The sequence below is a fragment of the Rattus norvegicus genome, chromosome 4 (genome assembly GCF_036323735.1).
Source record: "Rattus norvegicus strain BN/NHsdMcwi chromosome 4, GRCr8, whole genome shotgun sequence".
Lineage (NCBI taxonomy): Eukaryota > Metazoa > Chordata > Mammalia > Rodentia > Muridae > Rattus > Rattus norvegicus.
In genome coordinates, this window is record NC_086022.1 from 18,532,801 (window position 1) to 18,550,848 (window position 18,048).

An 18,048-nucleotide genomic window follows, 5' to 3' on the forward strand; every position below is an offset into this window, starting at 1 on the left:
ACTTAGTAACCTGGGCCCCTAGGTACTCACAGATTCAACTGCTAACTAGAAAGCATGCATGGGTTTGATATAAGCCCTCTGCATATTAGTTATGTAGCTTGGTCCTCATATGGGACTCCTAATAGCAGGGGCTGACAATGAGTCTGTTGCCTGCCTTTAGGACTCTTTCTTTCTACTGGGATGCCTCATCATATAGGAAAATTTTAATCCAGCAACATGGGTGCTCTGGCAGGAAATCACATCCAAAGATATTCTAGGTCTGTGTGATCTGACTGGAATATAGAGTACATCCTTTTAACCCCAAACAATGAAAGTAAGATTATATATAAAATGAAGCTGTCATGTTTTTCCCCATAATAGCCAGAAACTGCAAACAACCCATATGTTTCTTAACGGACCAACGGATAAGTTCTTTGATTTATTTACACAGTGGAATACTATTCAGCTATTAAAAACAAAGACATCATGAATATTGAAGCAAAGTGAATAGAACAGAAAAAATATGCTGAGGAAATAACACAAACCCAAAACGGCATTCATTTTATGAACTCATTTATGAGTGGATATTAGCCGTAAAGTACAGGACACTCTACCCATACTACACTCCATAGACCCAAAGACGCTTAACGAGAAGGAGGTAAAAGGAAAGATGCTTCAATATCACTTAGAAGGGGGTGATAAAGTTGTAGGTGGCCAATGAATGGAGGCAAATGGGTGGAAGATGGGACAGGGAGAGGACAGTAGTAGGGTTCAGGATAAGTTTTAGGAAGAAACAGGAGAGAGGGCCAGAGGGCCAGGAGAATAAATGGAAATTGGCACCTGGTAGGGGTGGGCAGTGAGGGTCATGTCTAGGATGAGCCAGAGACCTGGCATGGGGGAGGGTCATAGGAGTCTACGAAAGTGACTTTAGCTGAGACCACTAGCAGTGGGGATATGGAGCCTCAAGGGATCACTTTCTGTAACCACGCAGGACCCCCAGTGGAAAGATAAAGACACAAACCCACCCACAAAATTTTTGACCCCAAATTTGTCCTGTATAGTAGAAGGACAGGGACAACGATGGAACAGGGACTGACTGAATGGTCCACTGATCACTCTCCCCACTGGAAATCTATCCCTTGGAACAGGGACTGACTGAATGGTCCACTGATCACTCTCCCCACTGGAAATCTATCCCTTGGAACAGAGACTGACTGAATGGTCCACTGATCACTCTCCCCACTGGAAATCTATCCCTTGGAACAGGGACTGACTAAACGGTCAACTGATCACTCTCCCACTTGAAACCTTGTGGGGAGAGGCTCGGTGGAACAAAGATGGCACGGACATCCAGTCCCGTCTGTGTAAACGACTTATCGCGCATGCGCAGGCTTGTTCCCTTGCCAGGGCGGCCATAGCATAATGAGGTGATCCGGCACCCACCTGTGGTGAACAATGGTACTGCGCATGTGCGGGTTTTGCACCTGGTGTCAGTTGGTGGGAATGTTAATATGCTAATGAGGGATTCATGCTCCGCCAATCCCTGAAGGACAATTAGCATAGCCTCAGCCTGCTGTGTATATAAGGCGAGCGCTTTTGCCCCTCGAGGTCCCCGTATCAGCAAAGAGGTGGTCCTGCAATAAAGGCTGTTGAGAAGAATCCGACCGTGTTGCGTCTTCCTTGCCGGCCGAGGTGGGCGCGACAAAACCTATCCCTTGGTCAAGCACCAAATTCTCACACAATCTTACTCTACTGTGCTTGTAGCCTAGTATAACTGTCCTCTGAGAGGCTCCACACAGCAGCTGACTTAGACAGCTGTAGAGACCCATAGACACACATTGGACAGAGGTTGGGGACTCTTGTGGAAGAGTTGGGAGAAGGATTGAGTGCCTCTGAGAGATTAGGATATCCACAGGGAGATAATCAGAGTTAACTAACATGGACCCTTGGGGGGCTCAGAGACTGAACCACCAACCAAAGAGTATACATGGGCTGGACCTAGGGCACTCCGCATATATGCCGCAGATGTGCAGCTTGGTCTTCATGTCTCCACAACAACTAGAGCACAGGCTGTCCCTGATATTGTTGCCTGCCTGTGGATCCCTTTCATGTACTCTATGTGACCTCAGTGACAGAGGATGCACCTAGTCGTGTACAGACTTGATGTGTCAGGATCAGGGGAACACTGAAAGTGAATCTTCATCCTCTCAGAGGAAAAGGGGAGGGACTATGTGAGGGGTAGGCTGGGTTTTGGGGGAAGCTATTCGGATGTAAACTGAATTAATTAATTAATGGGCAAAAGAGAACATACTACATTGGTATGGTATTTCCAAATGAGAAGAAAACAGACATTTATGCACAATATGAACTCCACAAGGAAACTGTCACAGAATATGTTCCACAATGAACGTTAGCAAGAGAATGGAAACCATTATGCTGCTGTAATAATCCGTGCATTGTGGTGTTTGGAATTTTATCCTGAGTGAAGTCAGTGATCAAGGGGGGAGGACCCAGCCCACTGTGGGTGGTGCCGTCCCTGGGCTGGTGATCTTGGGTTCTATAAGAGAGCAAGCTGAGCAAGCCAGGGGAAGCAAGCCAGTAACATCCCTCCATGACTTCTGCATCAGCCCCTGCTTCCTGCCCTGTGTGAGCTCCAGTTCTGACTTCCTCTGGTGATGGGCAGTGTGGAAGTGTAAGCTGAAAAAACCCTTTCCTCCTCAACATGCTTCTTGGTCATTATGTGTGTGCAGGAATAGATACCTTGACTAAGACACCTAGTTTCACAGGGTCCATTACCTCTACAATGCTCCTTCTGCATACATGGTACACCATCATACATGTAAGAGATTTACCCGTTCACATACAATAAAAACAAAAGTAGATTTAAAAAGAAAATGCAATAGTCTATTCAGAGGGATTTAGAAACATTCCTAAATGTATATGATGGAATAACAGTTTGGAGCAGAAGTTAAAATTTATTCTTCAATACCTAGTAAATTAATTGTGGCATGTCTGTAAATATAGATACATAGATTCACCTATACATATGAGCCTAGAAACATTACTAGGATTTCCAAGGTTCCTGGGTTTCTCTGACAGCTTGTTTCCTACGGCCATTTTTTTCCTCTCCAGGAAACGAACCATTGGCATCACATCACGCCTGTAAACTGCGAGTTCCTATTGCCTCAAAACAAATGACCTCATCAGTCTACATTCTGTGCTCCAGTATCTGAGATGTGATTGGTTGGTAAGGAAGATAATGATTTGTCTTCAAAGTGAATAAAAGAAAAGTAAAAGAAGTAGCTCGTTTTTCCTATTTCAAATCGGAGGAATCGAATTATGGCAAAATCTCAGAAAAGAGAGAAAGCATTTCATTTCCTGAGACACAGGGTCACGTGCACAGGGACGACATCCCGAGTAGCAAGGGTGGTGACATAATTTCATGACAATGTCATCAAATATCCATTGTGCCTTGCATAAATTATTCAGTTTTGATCCCATAGGCTATTTGGATAGTAGTTTTACATGAATATCTCCAAAGGAAGAAAAGCATTTGAATAAAAGCACACCCTCTTTTTGTTCTTGGGGTTGAGAAGTAACCCTACCTAGAATAAACAGTTTTAATGTGTTTGTTATAATGTCACTCTCTAATAGCACTTTATGTAAGTAACACTCAAGCATGGCAACATAATAGCCCTGGGAAATACACAATTCTAACTATTTGGAAAGTAGGATTTTACGAGGTGAATCGATAAATATGTTAGAGTTACTAGAATGAAGACGACATCTGTTACGTTATGAAGCTTGCTCTCTGACTCCTGATGCCTATATACTAGAGATATCATTGTAGAACTATGAAAATAGGAATGTACATAAGTCGTCACCTGTGTGAACCACTAACTTATTGATGGTAAAATTCACCACTTGAAATGCATATACACACCATATATATATATATATATATATATATATATATATATATATATATATATATATAGTCTGTGTGTGTATATGATTTGTTTTCTTCTCTGTTTTTCTTTTCTTTTCTTTCTTTTTTTTTTTAGAAGGGTTTCGATTCTTTTGCAGCATTTGGTTATTTGAATGAATGGTGGATAAACTTTTCCAAGAAAATAATAAAATGTTTTCCACAATGATTTTCTACAACTGGATTGTCATGCATAGACATCCACTAAAACCTCTAAATATCCAGTTTAATAAGCGTTCTGGTTTGCTTGGTCTTTTTCCAGACTTCTTATTTTAGCAGCCTTAAATGCACAGCAGTGCTGGCTGCCTCTCCTGGCTTTAGCTAGCTAGCCCCAAACATGTCAGAAACTTTTTCAGTTTGATTTTTCGTCAACATATTTCACTTAGATAAGAAGCATAAAAGATAAGCCATACACTAAAGCTTCTTTTTTTTTTTTAATAGACCAGCCTACTTCTTCGATAATTACTGTTCATTGACATGCTAAGAGGGAGTCCTCTGTACCAGTCATTAATTGCTGGGAACAGGGATGTTTCTCACTGCACTAGAAAGTAAACTTTGGAAACGTATGTCTTTTTTTTTTATTAACTTGAGTATTTCTTATATACATTTCGAGTGTTATTCCCTTTCCTGGTTTCCGGGCAAACATCCCCTCCCCCCTCTCCTTCTTTATGGGTGTTCCCTTCCCCATCCTCCCCCCCTTGTCGCCCTCTTCCAAACAATCTAGTTCACTGGGGGTTCAGTCTTAGCAGGACCCAGGGCTTCCCCTTCCACTGGTTAAAGCTTCTTTTTAAGCAGGCTAAATTAGCCTTTTAAAGAATAGCTTTTAATTTATATGGGAGAAAGAGACTGAAGGACAATAAGGCCATGGAAGTAAACAGAGTAATCGTGTTGGATGAGCAGCAAGGCTTTGTTTCCCACTATGCATGCTGATGTAGATAGATTCCCCTGAAACACGCAGAACAAAGTTGCAAGGGTCCTGTCACTCCGATGTGCCATGTGTGGCAATTTGTGGCTGCCTCCTCCCCTGTTTATAAAGGTCTTTCTAACTTGGGAAGGGACTAGCTGATCCTTTGACCACAGATTTTCTTCCTGAATGACTGATGGTGAATTTGACATAAAATACAAATAAATGGACTCCTACCTGTTCTAGCTAACATGAGCAATGTTGTAACATTTTTAAAAACATGTGCATATATGATGTGTTCTGTCTGAACGCTTTCAGGTGGGGACTTACACAGAGTACTGAGGTACAGAAAAAAACACAAAAATGTTTCTCAAAATAAAATCATGAACCTCGAATTAAAGTGTATAGGCAGAGTGGATCCAATCGTATGCATTCCCAAACTATAACTGTTTCAAATTATAGACACGATATATCATGAACAATTTACATAGGCATGGGTAAATGTAAAATATTGAGTCTAAAAATGTATTGATTTGCATATGCTAATATATGTTTTATAAATATACATAGGAGGTGGATGGCACTGGGTGGATCCATTTGGACTTGAGTGAAGGCTGCTTGTTGAAAAGTTCACAATACATATACCATAATTCTTAAATTCTGAAGTGTTTAATGGTTTGTTTTCATAACACTGGATGACTAAGGCTTTCAAAGATAATAACAGTTCAGTAGTTTCTGTCACATTAACACACACTACCTTAAAAAGAAAAGTGAAAGACATCCTTGGGGGAATTCAATGTTTTATTTTTTCCAGACAAATGATTTTTTTTCAACATCTAATTAAATTCTCATGTGGTAACTATATCTAGTTTGCTTTCTCTACATGGGGGAACATTCACTGTAAAGACAGCTTCATCATGCTAAATCTATTCACGAACCTACATTGTGGGGTAAAAGTGCATTTCTAGGTAATTTTATGTACAATACAAAAAAAAACATGTTAAACCATTAAATTTCCCAAGTAAACAACATAAAGCCAAGGAATCACCCATAACCAATATGTATTAATTATGTCTTTGAGAAATACATATGTTTTACTTTTGGCCAGGTTTTGCTGAACAGTAATTTCTATATCTTTTGAGGAAAGGAAATGAGGATTTAAAATATAATTATGGTAAAAAAAACAGGAGGTATTAAATAGAACAAATAATATCATAGAACTAAACATCACTGACTAGCAGTTTGAAGCTAAGAGGAGCAAGGGGAATGGTGCCTTGGATGTCATTTTATTTTAACTCTCTTCATACAATAGATTTGTTATAAACATAGAGGGCGGTGTTAGCATTGCTTGTGAACACACTGCTATTTGTATATGCATAAGGAAAACCAAAGTGTGAACATTTTAAACAAGCTAATCATTTGCATATGATGACTGTATAGGTTATTGTGGTACTGTACACATTTGGGTACATTTATGCCCTCTGTTTTAACTGTTGTCTTCTCTAACACTGAGGTGCACTCTTAGAACCCCCAAACTGACCATCATGTAACTAACATTTTTTTAATCTTCTGATAATGAATGTATTCTCTCTGTCTTTCTTTGCCTTCTTTTCCTCCTTCCTGCTCTCCTTCTTTCCTCTCTATTCTTTTTTTTATGCCTGCCTCTCTTCCTCCTCATATTTCTTCCTTTCTGTCTGTTTGAACCCAGTGCATGCTAAACACATGGTCCTACTACCAACTCATAATTTTACTTCCTGGAGTTCTTTCCCACAGCACTGTAAAAGGATGTAGATCCGTTTTAATTACCTTCTAAATGAATTGTTAATACAAAGTGTGTTTCAATAGTGTTTTGTAAAATTTCTCTTTTTATCTGAAGATATAAACATATTCAAATGAAATGAAATTAAATGAAAGATGTATAATTAAAAGACATATAAGAAAATCTCCTATATTTTATCCATTTAAATTGCAGAAACTGATTTTAGGATTATACATTTCTCATTTAACAATCCAAATGTGTAATTAGAAGATAGTACTAAAATTTTTCAATGGTTACACAGGTCCCTGAACAAGTGTATCAATATTCCTAAAGAAGTATTATCAAGTGGAAAAAAATGTCTGAGTGAAAATAGATATTCTATTTTGTTTATAGTGTGTTGAGATTTTCTTTCTTGATTTAATAATAACCTTAGAATGGTAGATATGTTTATAAAATCATGATACTTTGTCTGAAAACTCAGTATGGTTTGTGAAACTGGTTCTTGGATGTACAAATTACTTCTACAGTTTGATTCCTAATGCTAATGTGGAAAACAAACTACATGTTACACATTCCTTTACATGGCAAATCGTATGCTTTGATCTTCCTTTTTAATTTTGGTTAGCTCTACTCTGCATGGAAAAATTACATGCTTTAATATTTCATCCCTGTTTCCTTTAATTTTCCAGGTAGACTAGGGCATTAAAACCAAAACAGTAAATCAATTAAATAATGCAAGAGTTTATCTAAGTCTATAATAACTTAAATAACTTCCAAAAGACAAAGTGCTTTTGTTTGGAAGATGATAACATAACAGTAGAAATGTCAATGTCTCACTGATAGATCTCCCATCAAAGATGGGATGGTACAGGCTATTCATTTTGTCTTTCCAAAACAAGAGAACAACCATTGATGGCAGACATCAGCAACTGACACATCTTACAATCTTAAGCAAAGGGACAAGCAAGAATATAAATCACGGGAAGCATATGAACTCATCACTTTCTCTTTATGAGTCACTCTTGACTTTATGTAACATCTGGATGCTCTCTTCCCTGTCATTTGTGTAACCTCCAAGACATTGGATGTCACACACATTTATAGGACATTTACTATGTGAAAATTGTGAACTGGAATTCGTTTTCATGTATAAAAACCAGTGACAATTAGAAAGGTAAACCCCTAGAGCACAGAAGGAACAGCGCAGGGTAATTTACCGGGTGTAACAGTTCTGCTTCTGATGCTGCATTGGTGTTGAAGAAAAGACACATAAAGATATAAATAAAATATGGGATAAGTTAAATATTTCTATGCACCATGAGGACCATGACATGTCTAGCGCTAGTCTGTATCATACAAGAAGATGCATGCTCATTTCAGTCCACAAAGAACACACTTTTTATAGTGAGTCTCCAGCTTTTGTCAGGGATTTCTCATGGGTAAAGCACAAGATTTTGCTTAGTAGTTGACTAGTGAAGACAGAGCATTTGTTCCTGGTGGCCAAACTCCAAGGATGAATGTTTTATGACTCTGGAAGCTGATTCCTCCTGTTTCTGCTTTTCCTGCTGTTGATGAGCGCCTTTAGTTTGCCATAGTCCCCTCTCATCTTCTGTGGCTCCTCCCCCAGCTGCTGTTGCTGCCGGGTGTCTTTGCAGTACTGGTTGATGAGCTGCATTTCCGAGTGGCTGAATGCCCCCAGGATGTCCTTTGGATGGAAGGGTAGAGCCCTCACAGATCCAGCCCATGTCCATGGGGACCACTTGTCTGTCACAACGGCCACCATTTCTGAATCTAAAACTTTGAAGTTAATCTTGGCTATGGTCTGTTTGAAGCTGTTCTCTGTGGCAATGCAGTGGTAGAGTCCTTGGTCAGAATCTTGAACAGAGCGGATCAGTAGTCCTTGGGAAGTGGCTATAATGCGTTCATTCAGTTTAACCTGTGAGAGAAACACAGGAGACAATGTCCCAAATGGAATTCTACATTTTAAACATAATGCAGTAAACGTATACAAGACGTGGTTGACTTTTACAGCTAGGCAACAGCACTGAGGATCTTCCTTCTCAAAATACACAGGGTGTGGTTAGAATCACTGCACATGTAACCTTTTCTCTGCAATGTGTAATCTTGTCCCCTGAACTAAGACAGCGTGAAGTAAGGTGCAATGGAAAATCCGAAGTGCATTCCTGTGCTGGCTAGTTTTGTATCAACTTGACACAAGCTAGAGTTATCCGAAAGGAAGGAAGTTCAACTGTGAAGATGCTTCCATTAGCTCCTGCTGTAGGTCATTTCTTTAATTAATGATTGACAGGGGTGAGCCCTACCCATTGTGGGTGACATCATCCTTCGGCTGGTGGTCCTTACTAAGTTCTATAAGAAAGTAGTCTGAAGCAATCACATATCCTGCAGGGGTCCTCTGCATATATGTTATCGTTGTTCAGCTTGGGAGTTTAATGCGACTCCAAGCAGAGAGAATGTAGTGTCTCTGACTCTCTGCCTGCTCTTGGGACTCCTTTCCTTCTACTGATTTGCCTTATCTAGCCTTGATAGAAGGATGTGTGCCTAGTCATGCTGCTTTTGTTACACCATGTTCTAGTTATCTCCCTGACAGGCATACTATTTCTGAAGGGAAGTGGAGAAGTACTGAATCTCAGGGAGAGAGAAGACAGGGGTGTGGGGGGGGGAGGTGGGATAAGTGGCGGGAGGGGAGGCTATGGTTAGAATAGATTGAATGAGACAAGAATAATAAATAGAAGAAATATGCATCAAACTAATGTGTTCTCTTTTGATTATATTCTTCATGTGGGATTTAAAAATTAAATAGTATATAATCCGTGCTAAGGAAAGAAAGGAAAGCAAATGAAAGCAACAGAAGGAAAGGAAAGGAAGGTGAGCGAGCCAAGGGAAGCAAGCCAGCAAGCAGTACCCCTTCGTGGCCTCTGCATCAGTTCCAGTCCAGGTCTCTGCCCTGTTTGAGTTCTTGTCCTCACTTCATTCAGTGATGAACAGTGATATGCAAGTGTAAGTTAAATAAAACCCTTTCCTCCCCAAGGTGCTTTGACCATGCTGTTTCAGCCCAGCAACAGTAGCCCTGACTAAGACAGTTCTCTTCAGCCAAATGCAGTTTTGTTCTACAGAAACACAAAATTGGTAGGGTGTTTGTTTGTTTGTTGGTTTGTTTTGGTACCTGACTCATAGGAAACAGATATATTAATGGAACTTTTACATAGTACCTAGTCCTAAAATTATTTTTGTAAAATTGCTCACTTGTAAAAGCACAAATAAGATATGGTTCATTTCTTTACTTTCAATAAGTATTCTCAGCATACACATACACATACACACACACACACACACACACACACACAGAAGCAGAATTTTGAATATTTTCAATGGCCTCATCCAATTATCACAGATAATGAAATGTCTAAAAATAAATTGTAAGCACATTACCTTACAAGACCTCAATAAAATTTATTTCTACAAGGTAATAAAAACACGTGGTAATGTTTAGTCACTGTAAGGCTTATAATGAAAGGAGATCAATGGCTCAATATTGACTACACACATGAGATCCATTTGGTTTACAACTCTAGGTATTGTATTGTGAGTGAGAGAATGAGAATCCATGTTGTGGAGGGAAATTTGATGACATCTATATTCTGGATCCTCTCTCTGAACAAAAACAGAAATATCACCAAAATCAAGAAAGGTAACGCAATACAGGTGAATATTTTTATATTATAAAAGTTCTGTACAAAAATACATTTCATTGTTAATAAAATCCCAGTCAAAGATTGTAATTAGATTTTAAATCTTGAGTGAGTCACTATGCTGTCCTGTGTCACTACAGGGGTCAGCTTGCAGTGCTCAGAGGGATTTAGATTCCCAGAAACTGGAATTTGTGAGCTTCTTGATGTGGGTGCAGGGAACCAAAACTGAGTTCTCCATAAGATCCCCTGAACAAAAAAATTTAAACTATTAATGAATTCACAGAAAATAGGGAGGTCCAAAGCCCATCCATCCATGCTTTCTTCCACAGAACTGAATCTCTGTTTCTGTAAATGGTCATCAGCCTATGATTTAATGTTTCAGCCTCATGGAATTCAGAGTTGTGGAAGACCACATAACATGTTTGAATAGGAAAGTGTGAGAGTGGGACGTGTATTTCCCTATGGAGCCAAGGTTCCAGTCACTTTTCGAGTGTCCACCTTCCACAGCTCAGTGGTGTGCACTTACATAGCCTTAATTAACAATACACAGGAATAAAACACCTACATTAGAACCCACACCAATGCAGGGGCTTGTCCAATTTTCACTGGCTCCATCGAAATTAATAGTGTATTAGCCACATGCAATTTTAGAATTAGGGGCTGTATGTATGTGCATGTAATTTTTCTTTTCTCTTGTCAAGACAGTATGATAACAATATTATGGAATTCAGTATTTACAATGTGTCACAGTATACGAACTTGCAATATGATTCTCTTTAAACATTTCTTTATAATAAATGGAAATTTAGAGTAGGAATGTATTTATTTGCAAATCTAGGGGACTTTTTCCATACTAATGGCCTCATATAGAATGATTGCATAAATTATCTGAATGACACATAAGGGTCATGGATGTTAATGCAATGGAAACATGACTACACAGCAGAAAAATGCTCCATGCAGCAAAGGGTTAAAGTTCAAGGTAATTTCTTACTGAGGAAAACATTTTTAAACATTTTTAAAGCTCCTTTCATCTTGTGAGTCACACAAAGGTGCTGTTGTATGCAGTCTTAGCTTCTGCACTTGAACACATCTTGTATATTTCACAAATGCTTCTCTTTTGAGTCTGTCTTAACACTTGAGCTCTTGTTACAAACACTAGGCTACAGAATTGCCTGGCAGAGAGTATTTCTAATTAATCCTTCAACTCTGCGGACGAAGGATTTTAAAGGAGATGGCACTTGACAATCCATTGACATAAAAGGATGTTTTTAAGTCTCCTCCTTCCCAGGTTCATCTGTGCTTCCCTGAGGAATGGTGATTTAGTGCTCCTTCTACAGCCCTGATGGATGGCGGGGAGGGGGGGCGGGGGAAGGTGGGGGAGTAGGTGGGGGGGAGGTGGGGGGGGGCCACTCACCTCCTTCCTCCTGTCTTTGTCTTTCTGCAGCAACCACTTGATAGATGCCTGCGGAGACTTGGGAGCACATTCAAGGAAAGTGCTGTTATTTCTTACTCCGTACTGAACAATTTCAGCCGCATTTCTGTATGCTGAAAAGCAAAAATTACTGCAGTGAGAGAGAGAGAGAGAGAGAGAGAGAGAGAGAGAGAGAGAGAGAGAGAGAGAGGAGAGAGCGCTGATTTCAGAAATGACTCTTCTATGGGAATGCTTCTCTCTCTCAGATTGTGCTCAGGATGGCCGTCATGAAAAGGGAGTGGGCACGATTTAATGAGAAAAGGTTTCCATAGGCTCTAGCAGTTTCGCTTAAATGTAAAGTAAAACAGACCCTACAAAATTACCTAAGATTGTGATGGTACCCATTTATTGCTCTGCACTGAGGACTGAAATGTAGTTTTAATTATCTAATTATTATATGATAATCTAATTATTATAATCACCTTTAGTTGATTTTCTCGGTTGTGCAAAGTGTGTCTATGAGTCATGAAGAAGTAAAATATAATATAATATATACAATAACTGTATATATATATGTATGTGTGTGTTTTTGTGTGTGCGTGTTTGTGTGTGTGTGTGTGTGTGTGTTGTACTATATAAAGAAATACACTGTGAATGTAGTGTGAAATGCCATGCAAAATGGAAGCTCGATTTATGGCACCCATGAAACCATACTCAGTGTGGCATAGAAGAAGCTCAAACAGAAAACAGTCTGTCTACAGTGCGATGCGATGGTTGAGTAGCCAGGCTTTGGAGTAAAAGGAACTTGGGATAAATTCCTGCGCATCCACACTACTGGCTGTGTAACATGAATCTCTGTGCTCATTTTATTCATTTCTACATCATAGATTGTAACATTTTAAAGCATTTCAATAAAAGCTTTATGGAAAATAAAGCACTTAGTGAAATGAGGCAGATGGGAAATCAGCAACGGAATGCTTTATTTATAATACAGGGGTAGAAATCGATGTTGGTATAGGTTGTAAACAACTAATGAGATTATCACAAGAAAGCACTTGAGCCAAAGTGCAAAGTCAGTCCAGAGAGTTGACAGTGTGTCAAGTGCCACTATTCTCACCACTGTCAAAGGGACATTACAAACAGGAACTGGAGTAATGCTTTATACAAATGCACCATGCATAGCAAATGCAAAACAGATTCATTCTGCTGAATTAGGTATATAATAAAACAGAGGCATATAAAAAATTAGGTATATAAAAATCTACCTCAGAGTGATAGCTTGCAGTTACCATAGTAAGGAACAAGAATGGCATTCTTTACTACATGGAGGCCCAGGCTCGAATGTGTGGTAACTGTGAGTCTTCCTCTCTAGCTCAGACTGCTCCCTTCTAGACCTGACCACTAGGGCTACAGACCTGACTGAAACTCTTCCCCTAGGCTGTTGTTGTTTTAATTTTATTATGTTTATTATATGAACGTTTTAATATTGTTTTATCTTTAAACCCAGATGCCTGCAGCACCTGGCAGCCAGGAGGAAGAGCTGTTTGAGAAAAGGGGAAGTGATCAAGGAATAGTTAAACAAAATGACCTCTCTTTGTCAGGACAAAGGGGGCGGTTGGGGAAGGGTTGGGTTAACTGTCAAATGGGACACAGGTATGTCACTGAGTTCCAGCCTAAAGCTCTGAAGGCTTTTTTTCTCGGAACCTATGGAATTGGAAACTGTATATGTCTCTAGAAAGGGATAAGTAAATAAACAAAATGTACAATGGACATATAATAAGTTCAATAAATAAGAAAAAATCAAATGCACGTTCAAGAGGTTGAAAACTTTAAAAGAGTGACACAAAACACTGCAATGCTGTGCCAGTCCACCATACAAAGGATCTAGAATACTCAGACTCTTAGCAAGGCAGGAGGCTCCTGTGTGATTCCACGGTACAAAGTACCTAGAACATGCAGACTCTTAGGAAGGTAGGAAGGCTCCTGGCAGGAACTAGAGGACAGGGAATAATTAGTGAATTGTCAGTAAATTTTGTGTTTAAGTTTGGGAAGACAGTGCATTGCCTGGCAGATTGTCTCGCAGTGTGAATATCCTAAACAGTACAGAGGTCTACGGTTCAAAATAACTCAAGTCGTCAATGTTTTCTTACATCTATTTTCTTCAATAAAATAGTGTTTATTGTGTTGTTAGTCAATGTCAAAAGTAAAACTTTTGCTTCGGAAATAAATCAGTCGCTAAGAAAATCTGTGTTGGCCATCTGTATGAGAGACCTATCCACTTACACTCTCATACGCGGGTGGCTGCTTGCTCCAGAACCCTTGTGTTTTGTGGTTCAGTATTTGCACAAAAAACACTTAAGTCTAATTACCATTAAGAAGTAATTTACCAATTAGGTAAGCACACATTAGGTTTACACACGTAGACGGCACATTCTTAAGTGAATGACCTGGGTGAGGATCCCTTACTAAATGAGGTACAGAATGTTGCTACTGTGCACCCTGACTGACGCTGGCTCCCTCTCATACCTCTCATACCTTTCAGATTGAACCCTCGGCACTGTGTCAATGGATTCCCGTGTCTCACGTCTTGTCTTCGGCTCCTTCTGTAGGTGCAGAAAAATATTTAAAAGATTTGGCATTAATGACAACTATGCCACATTAAAAATATCCCGGTTGAAATTTGGCAGTCCTTTGATTGCCTAAACTTTAATTTAGAAAGCAAACAGGAGAATCTCATCCCACCCAGGTATCTGGCCATGCAGGGTGCCTGTGTGATAGGTGGGTGGGACCCACATTTCCTTCACATCTAGTTAGTCCCTCTCCTTGAATCATTTGTGAGCAGACAGCCACAAAATCCCAAGTTGATGTTAGATTGTCTAAACAATTGTATCGAATTTTATTTCACAGATATTAATCCAAAATGCACTAAAATGAAAACATCTAAACAATAAACTTAACATTTTTTCTTCTTATAAAAAGCCTTCCTCAAATAAACATGCTTTTTATTTAAACATGTATTTATTTAAAAGTCAGTTGTCTATGGATGTTTCAAACTCTTTGGAAACATAAATAGGACTGTCAAATACAAAGAAAAATACCTTTCTACATAAAGATTTTCAGGTTTCCTAAAATGAGTATATGTGTACAGTGACTTCTAGACTGTTTATGTACATATTTTTATATTTGCTGTATTTTCTCACACAAGTATATATGCATTATAGAGTATAATCGCATATTTAAAGATATATGAACATATATAACAACTTTTTGACAATCAGATATAGATATGATGCCTTACCCTATTAACAACAATAGTCTTTTGCTAAAGATAGTAACAGTTATTATTAAATGTATAGGTTATAATGGTTTCTCTGTCAGTGAGAAACCGTTCCTGGCAAGTGTATGCTGGAACCCTTGTCAGTGAAAGATTCGTTATATAAATCGTGTTATTGTGTATTTCACTGTGTGCATCTGAAGTTCAGGAGGTCGTTTGATCTCAACTTCATAACGGAGAAAAGAGCATCTGGTTACATACAGCCAACACTGCAAGTCATGTGGACCCCCACTTAAAGTATCAGGAATGCATAGCTAAATGGTTTATGAGTGAGAAGAGTGTTTAATTTGATTAAGTGTTAAGCCCTAATGATGGCCTGATGATAGCATACTGAGAAAGATTAGCACAAACAAAAATGCACACACTGATCATTAAACACACAAAGCAGTATTTGTCACCAACTCACCCACAATTTAAAAATCTCCATGTAAAATTATCAACAAGAGTAGGCGCTTTACGGTCACAAGTATGTTCACAGAAATATCGATTTATACATAATATCTGTGTATAGTATCTCTCTCACACACAGAATAGCGGACATAGCCTTCGCTCTTATGTAATGAAATTCAATGAGTGCCCTACTCTCGACTGGCTCCCCGGCCAGTGTTCCTGCCATGCGTTTGCATTGTTTACTGTTGTACATCCTGGGAACATACACTAAAACAACACTTTGTGAGTGTTCTTACAGCTGACCCGGTCACTTTCAGTTCCTAGACATTCAATGTCATTCATAGCGTGTAAATTTATGGCCCTGTAGTTAGCAATAAATGGGGCGTTACCCGTTCACAGTGCACAACCTCTGGAGCTAGGCAAAGTGAACTTGCCACACCAACTTGCAGACATTCAAATGGAAAACCCTGTTCTAACTCTTTTCAAATGATGAGATCAGTGCGGGCCTTGGGGATGTGTCAGTTCCCTTGAAAACATTCCTGGCGCATAACAGAGCCATGCTGGTAGGGAGCGTGCTATTAGATTACATGTCGGATTTGGGATTTGGCTCGGCTTGCTGATGTTTCCTCATCACTCTCAATTCTTTTGGATAAACAATGAAATCATTTTCTACTTTCACAGAAAAGATGTTTATAAAGATTGAACTGATTACCCTATCTTACATTTACTATCTGCCTGGATTCCGGATAATACACACAAATATTGAGAAAAAATGTATTGTTTACTATATACCTAGTTATTCCAACTTGAAGAAATCATTTAGACAATATTTAATGCTGTGTAAATGTATGGATTTTATTCTTTGGCTGTCACTGTATTTCTCTGCTTGTATGTAAAAGGCAAATTTTTCTTCAGTTACAATAAATTCATCTATGTAGTGTCTGCTATAATTCCAGATAATTCCAGGAGAATAAGGACAGATAACATCAATAAGAAAAGAAAGTGAATACTGAAAATATTTTAAAAAAATGGTCTTTTCCACAACTACCATTTAATATGTATAAGCAAAAATAGAGACTCCATCAATTCATTTTGCAAACACATTTTACATTCCCCAAGCATTTCTGAGTTGAAAATATTTTGCAATATTTAAAGAATATAGATGTTTTTAGGGAAACTTCTATTATACTAGTCAAAAAGAAATATGGGTAAGCTCATCCTCATTCTCTCTCTCTCTCTCTCTCTCTCTCTCTCTCTCTCTCTCTCCCTGTGTGTGTGTATGTGTGTCTGTGTGCACATGTCTGTGTGTGTTTTGTATTTTATAGCTTTTTGTGATAGAATTTGAGATACTCAAAACAGTTATTTAAATAGTTGATACTTCATTTTTCCAGCCCAGAATGTATGATTTAATACTCGGCACAATGGGAAGAACAATCAATGTAAGATAGTTTGAATATTTGTATTATTAGGAGCCATGACTAAATTTACGGTTTGTGCCAGTTGAATGTCAAAATGAAACCATGCTACAGTATCAGTCTTAGAAAATGTAACTGAATGTGCATGTGAGCATACATTGAGACATCTAAAAGGTTTAAAATGTCTAAAATGAGTGACAAATATGTATGGAATAAAGTTTTTCTGAGATGCATTGTTTGTGTGAAAAGTAAAGATTCCTGTTGGCCTAGGACAAAGTCTTTGCAAGGAAGGAGTTCTGCCCTTGCACTGTCTCACATTACAAACAGGGGGCTGACTTACATATAAGCTGGTGTTTAGATGCAATTTATAATTCCCACATCACTTTGTTCTTTACAAAGTGTCATATGCCAGTTTTGTCTGGCATTAAATCTGGTTACAAGGTCAGGGACTCTAACCCTGGTGCTATCCAGAGCTCTTACAAGTTAAAATGTGTCATCTAGCAAAAGGCTGTGGGAACACTTTCAAAATATTTTAACTGCAAGACAAATATTGTTGAAAAATCTACTGGTAGCTACAAAAATCAAATTCATTTGAGAATCTGCTCGAAATTTGAGTACCTCATATGCCTTGTCCAGGTTCTGATCTCTTTGGCTATGCAAATAAAGACAACTGCTTGGGAAGGAAAATTGACAGAAGCGAAGGACCTCTTGCCCAACCCCTGTGATAAACATGGAAGAACATTGAGTATTTGAGGATAGAAGCAAGACTTCTGGGTTAAAGGAGGAGTCCTCCTCAGCCTCATTCTTTTAAAGAATGGGGATCCAGTTTACGCCACTCCTCTCTACTCCAGATTCACATTTTTTTCTCTAGCCCACAGCCTAGCTGGAGTGTCTCATGGACATCTGTGCTTTAATCTCCCCTCATCCTCGCTCCTTTCATGAGGTTAACTCTCAGACCATAGGCGTTTCCTACTGTTCTACTTCTCAGAAACTGGGAATTGTTTTTACCGCTCCAGTTCTCTAAGCTCCCACACTGAATACGTCAACAGAATGATTATGAGTGTACAAACTCAGAGCACTCTTTTGCAACCTCTACCTCTGCCATCCCAATGTATGTGGCCTTGTAACGCCTTCCTGGATCCTTTGGTTTCCTGCTCT

The 18,048-nt window shown here is 39.0% G+C and overlaps 1 protein-coding gene across 3 annotated transcripts in view; it reads right to left on the reverse strand.

Moving 5' to 3' along the window:
- Nucleotides 1-5,651: 5,651 nt before the first annotated feature.
- Sema3c (semaphorin 3C) overlaps nt 5,652-18,048 on the reverse strand; it is a 164,002-nt gene continuing 151,605 nt past the window's right edge. For 2 of the 3 annotated variants that reach the window (XM_008762646.4, NM_001106578.1), the window contains 3 exons: nt 14,287-14,354; nt 11,755-11,885; nt 5,652-8,563 (listed from right to left, as the gene is read on the reverse strand). In XM_008762646.4, coding sequence (XP_008760868.1) covers nt 8,150-8,563; nt 11,755-11,885; nt 14,287-14,354 — 613 coding nt within the window. In that variant the 3' untranslated portion in view covers nt 5,652-8,149. Of the gene's footprint in view, nt 8,564-11,754; nt 11,886-14,277; nt 14,355-18,048 lie in introns of all 3 variants that reach the window. The other variant, XM_008762645.4, reaches the window with a different exon arrangement.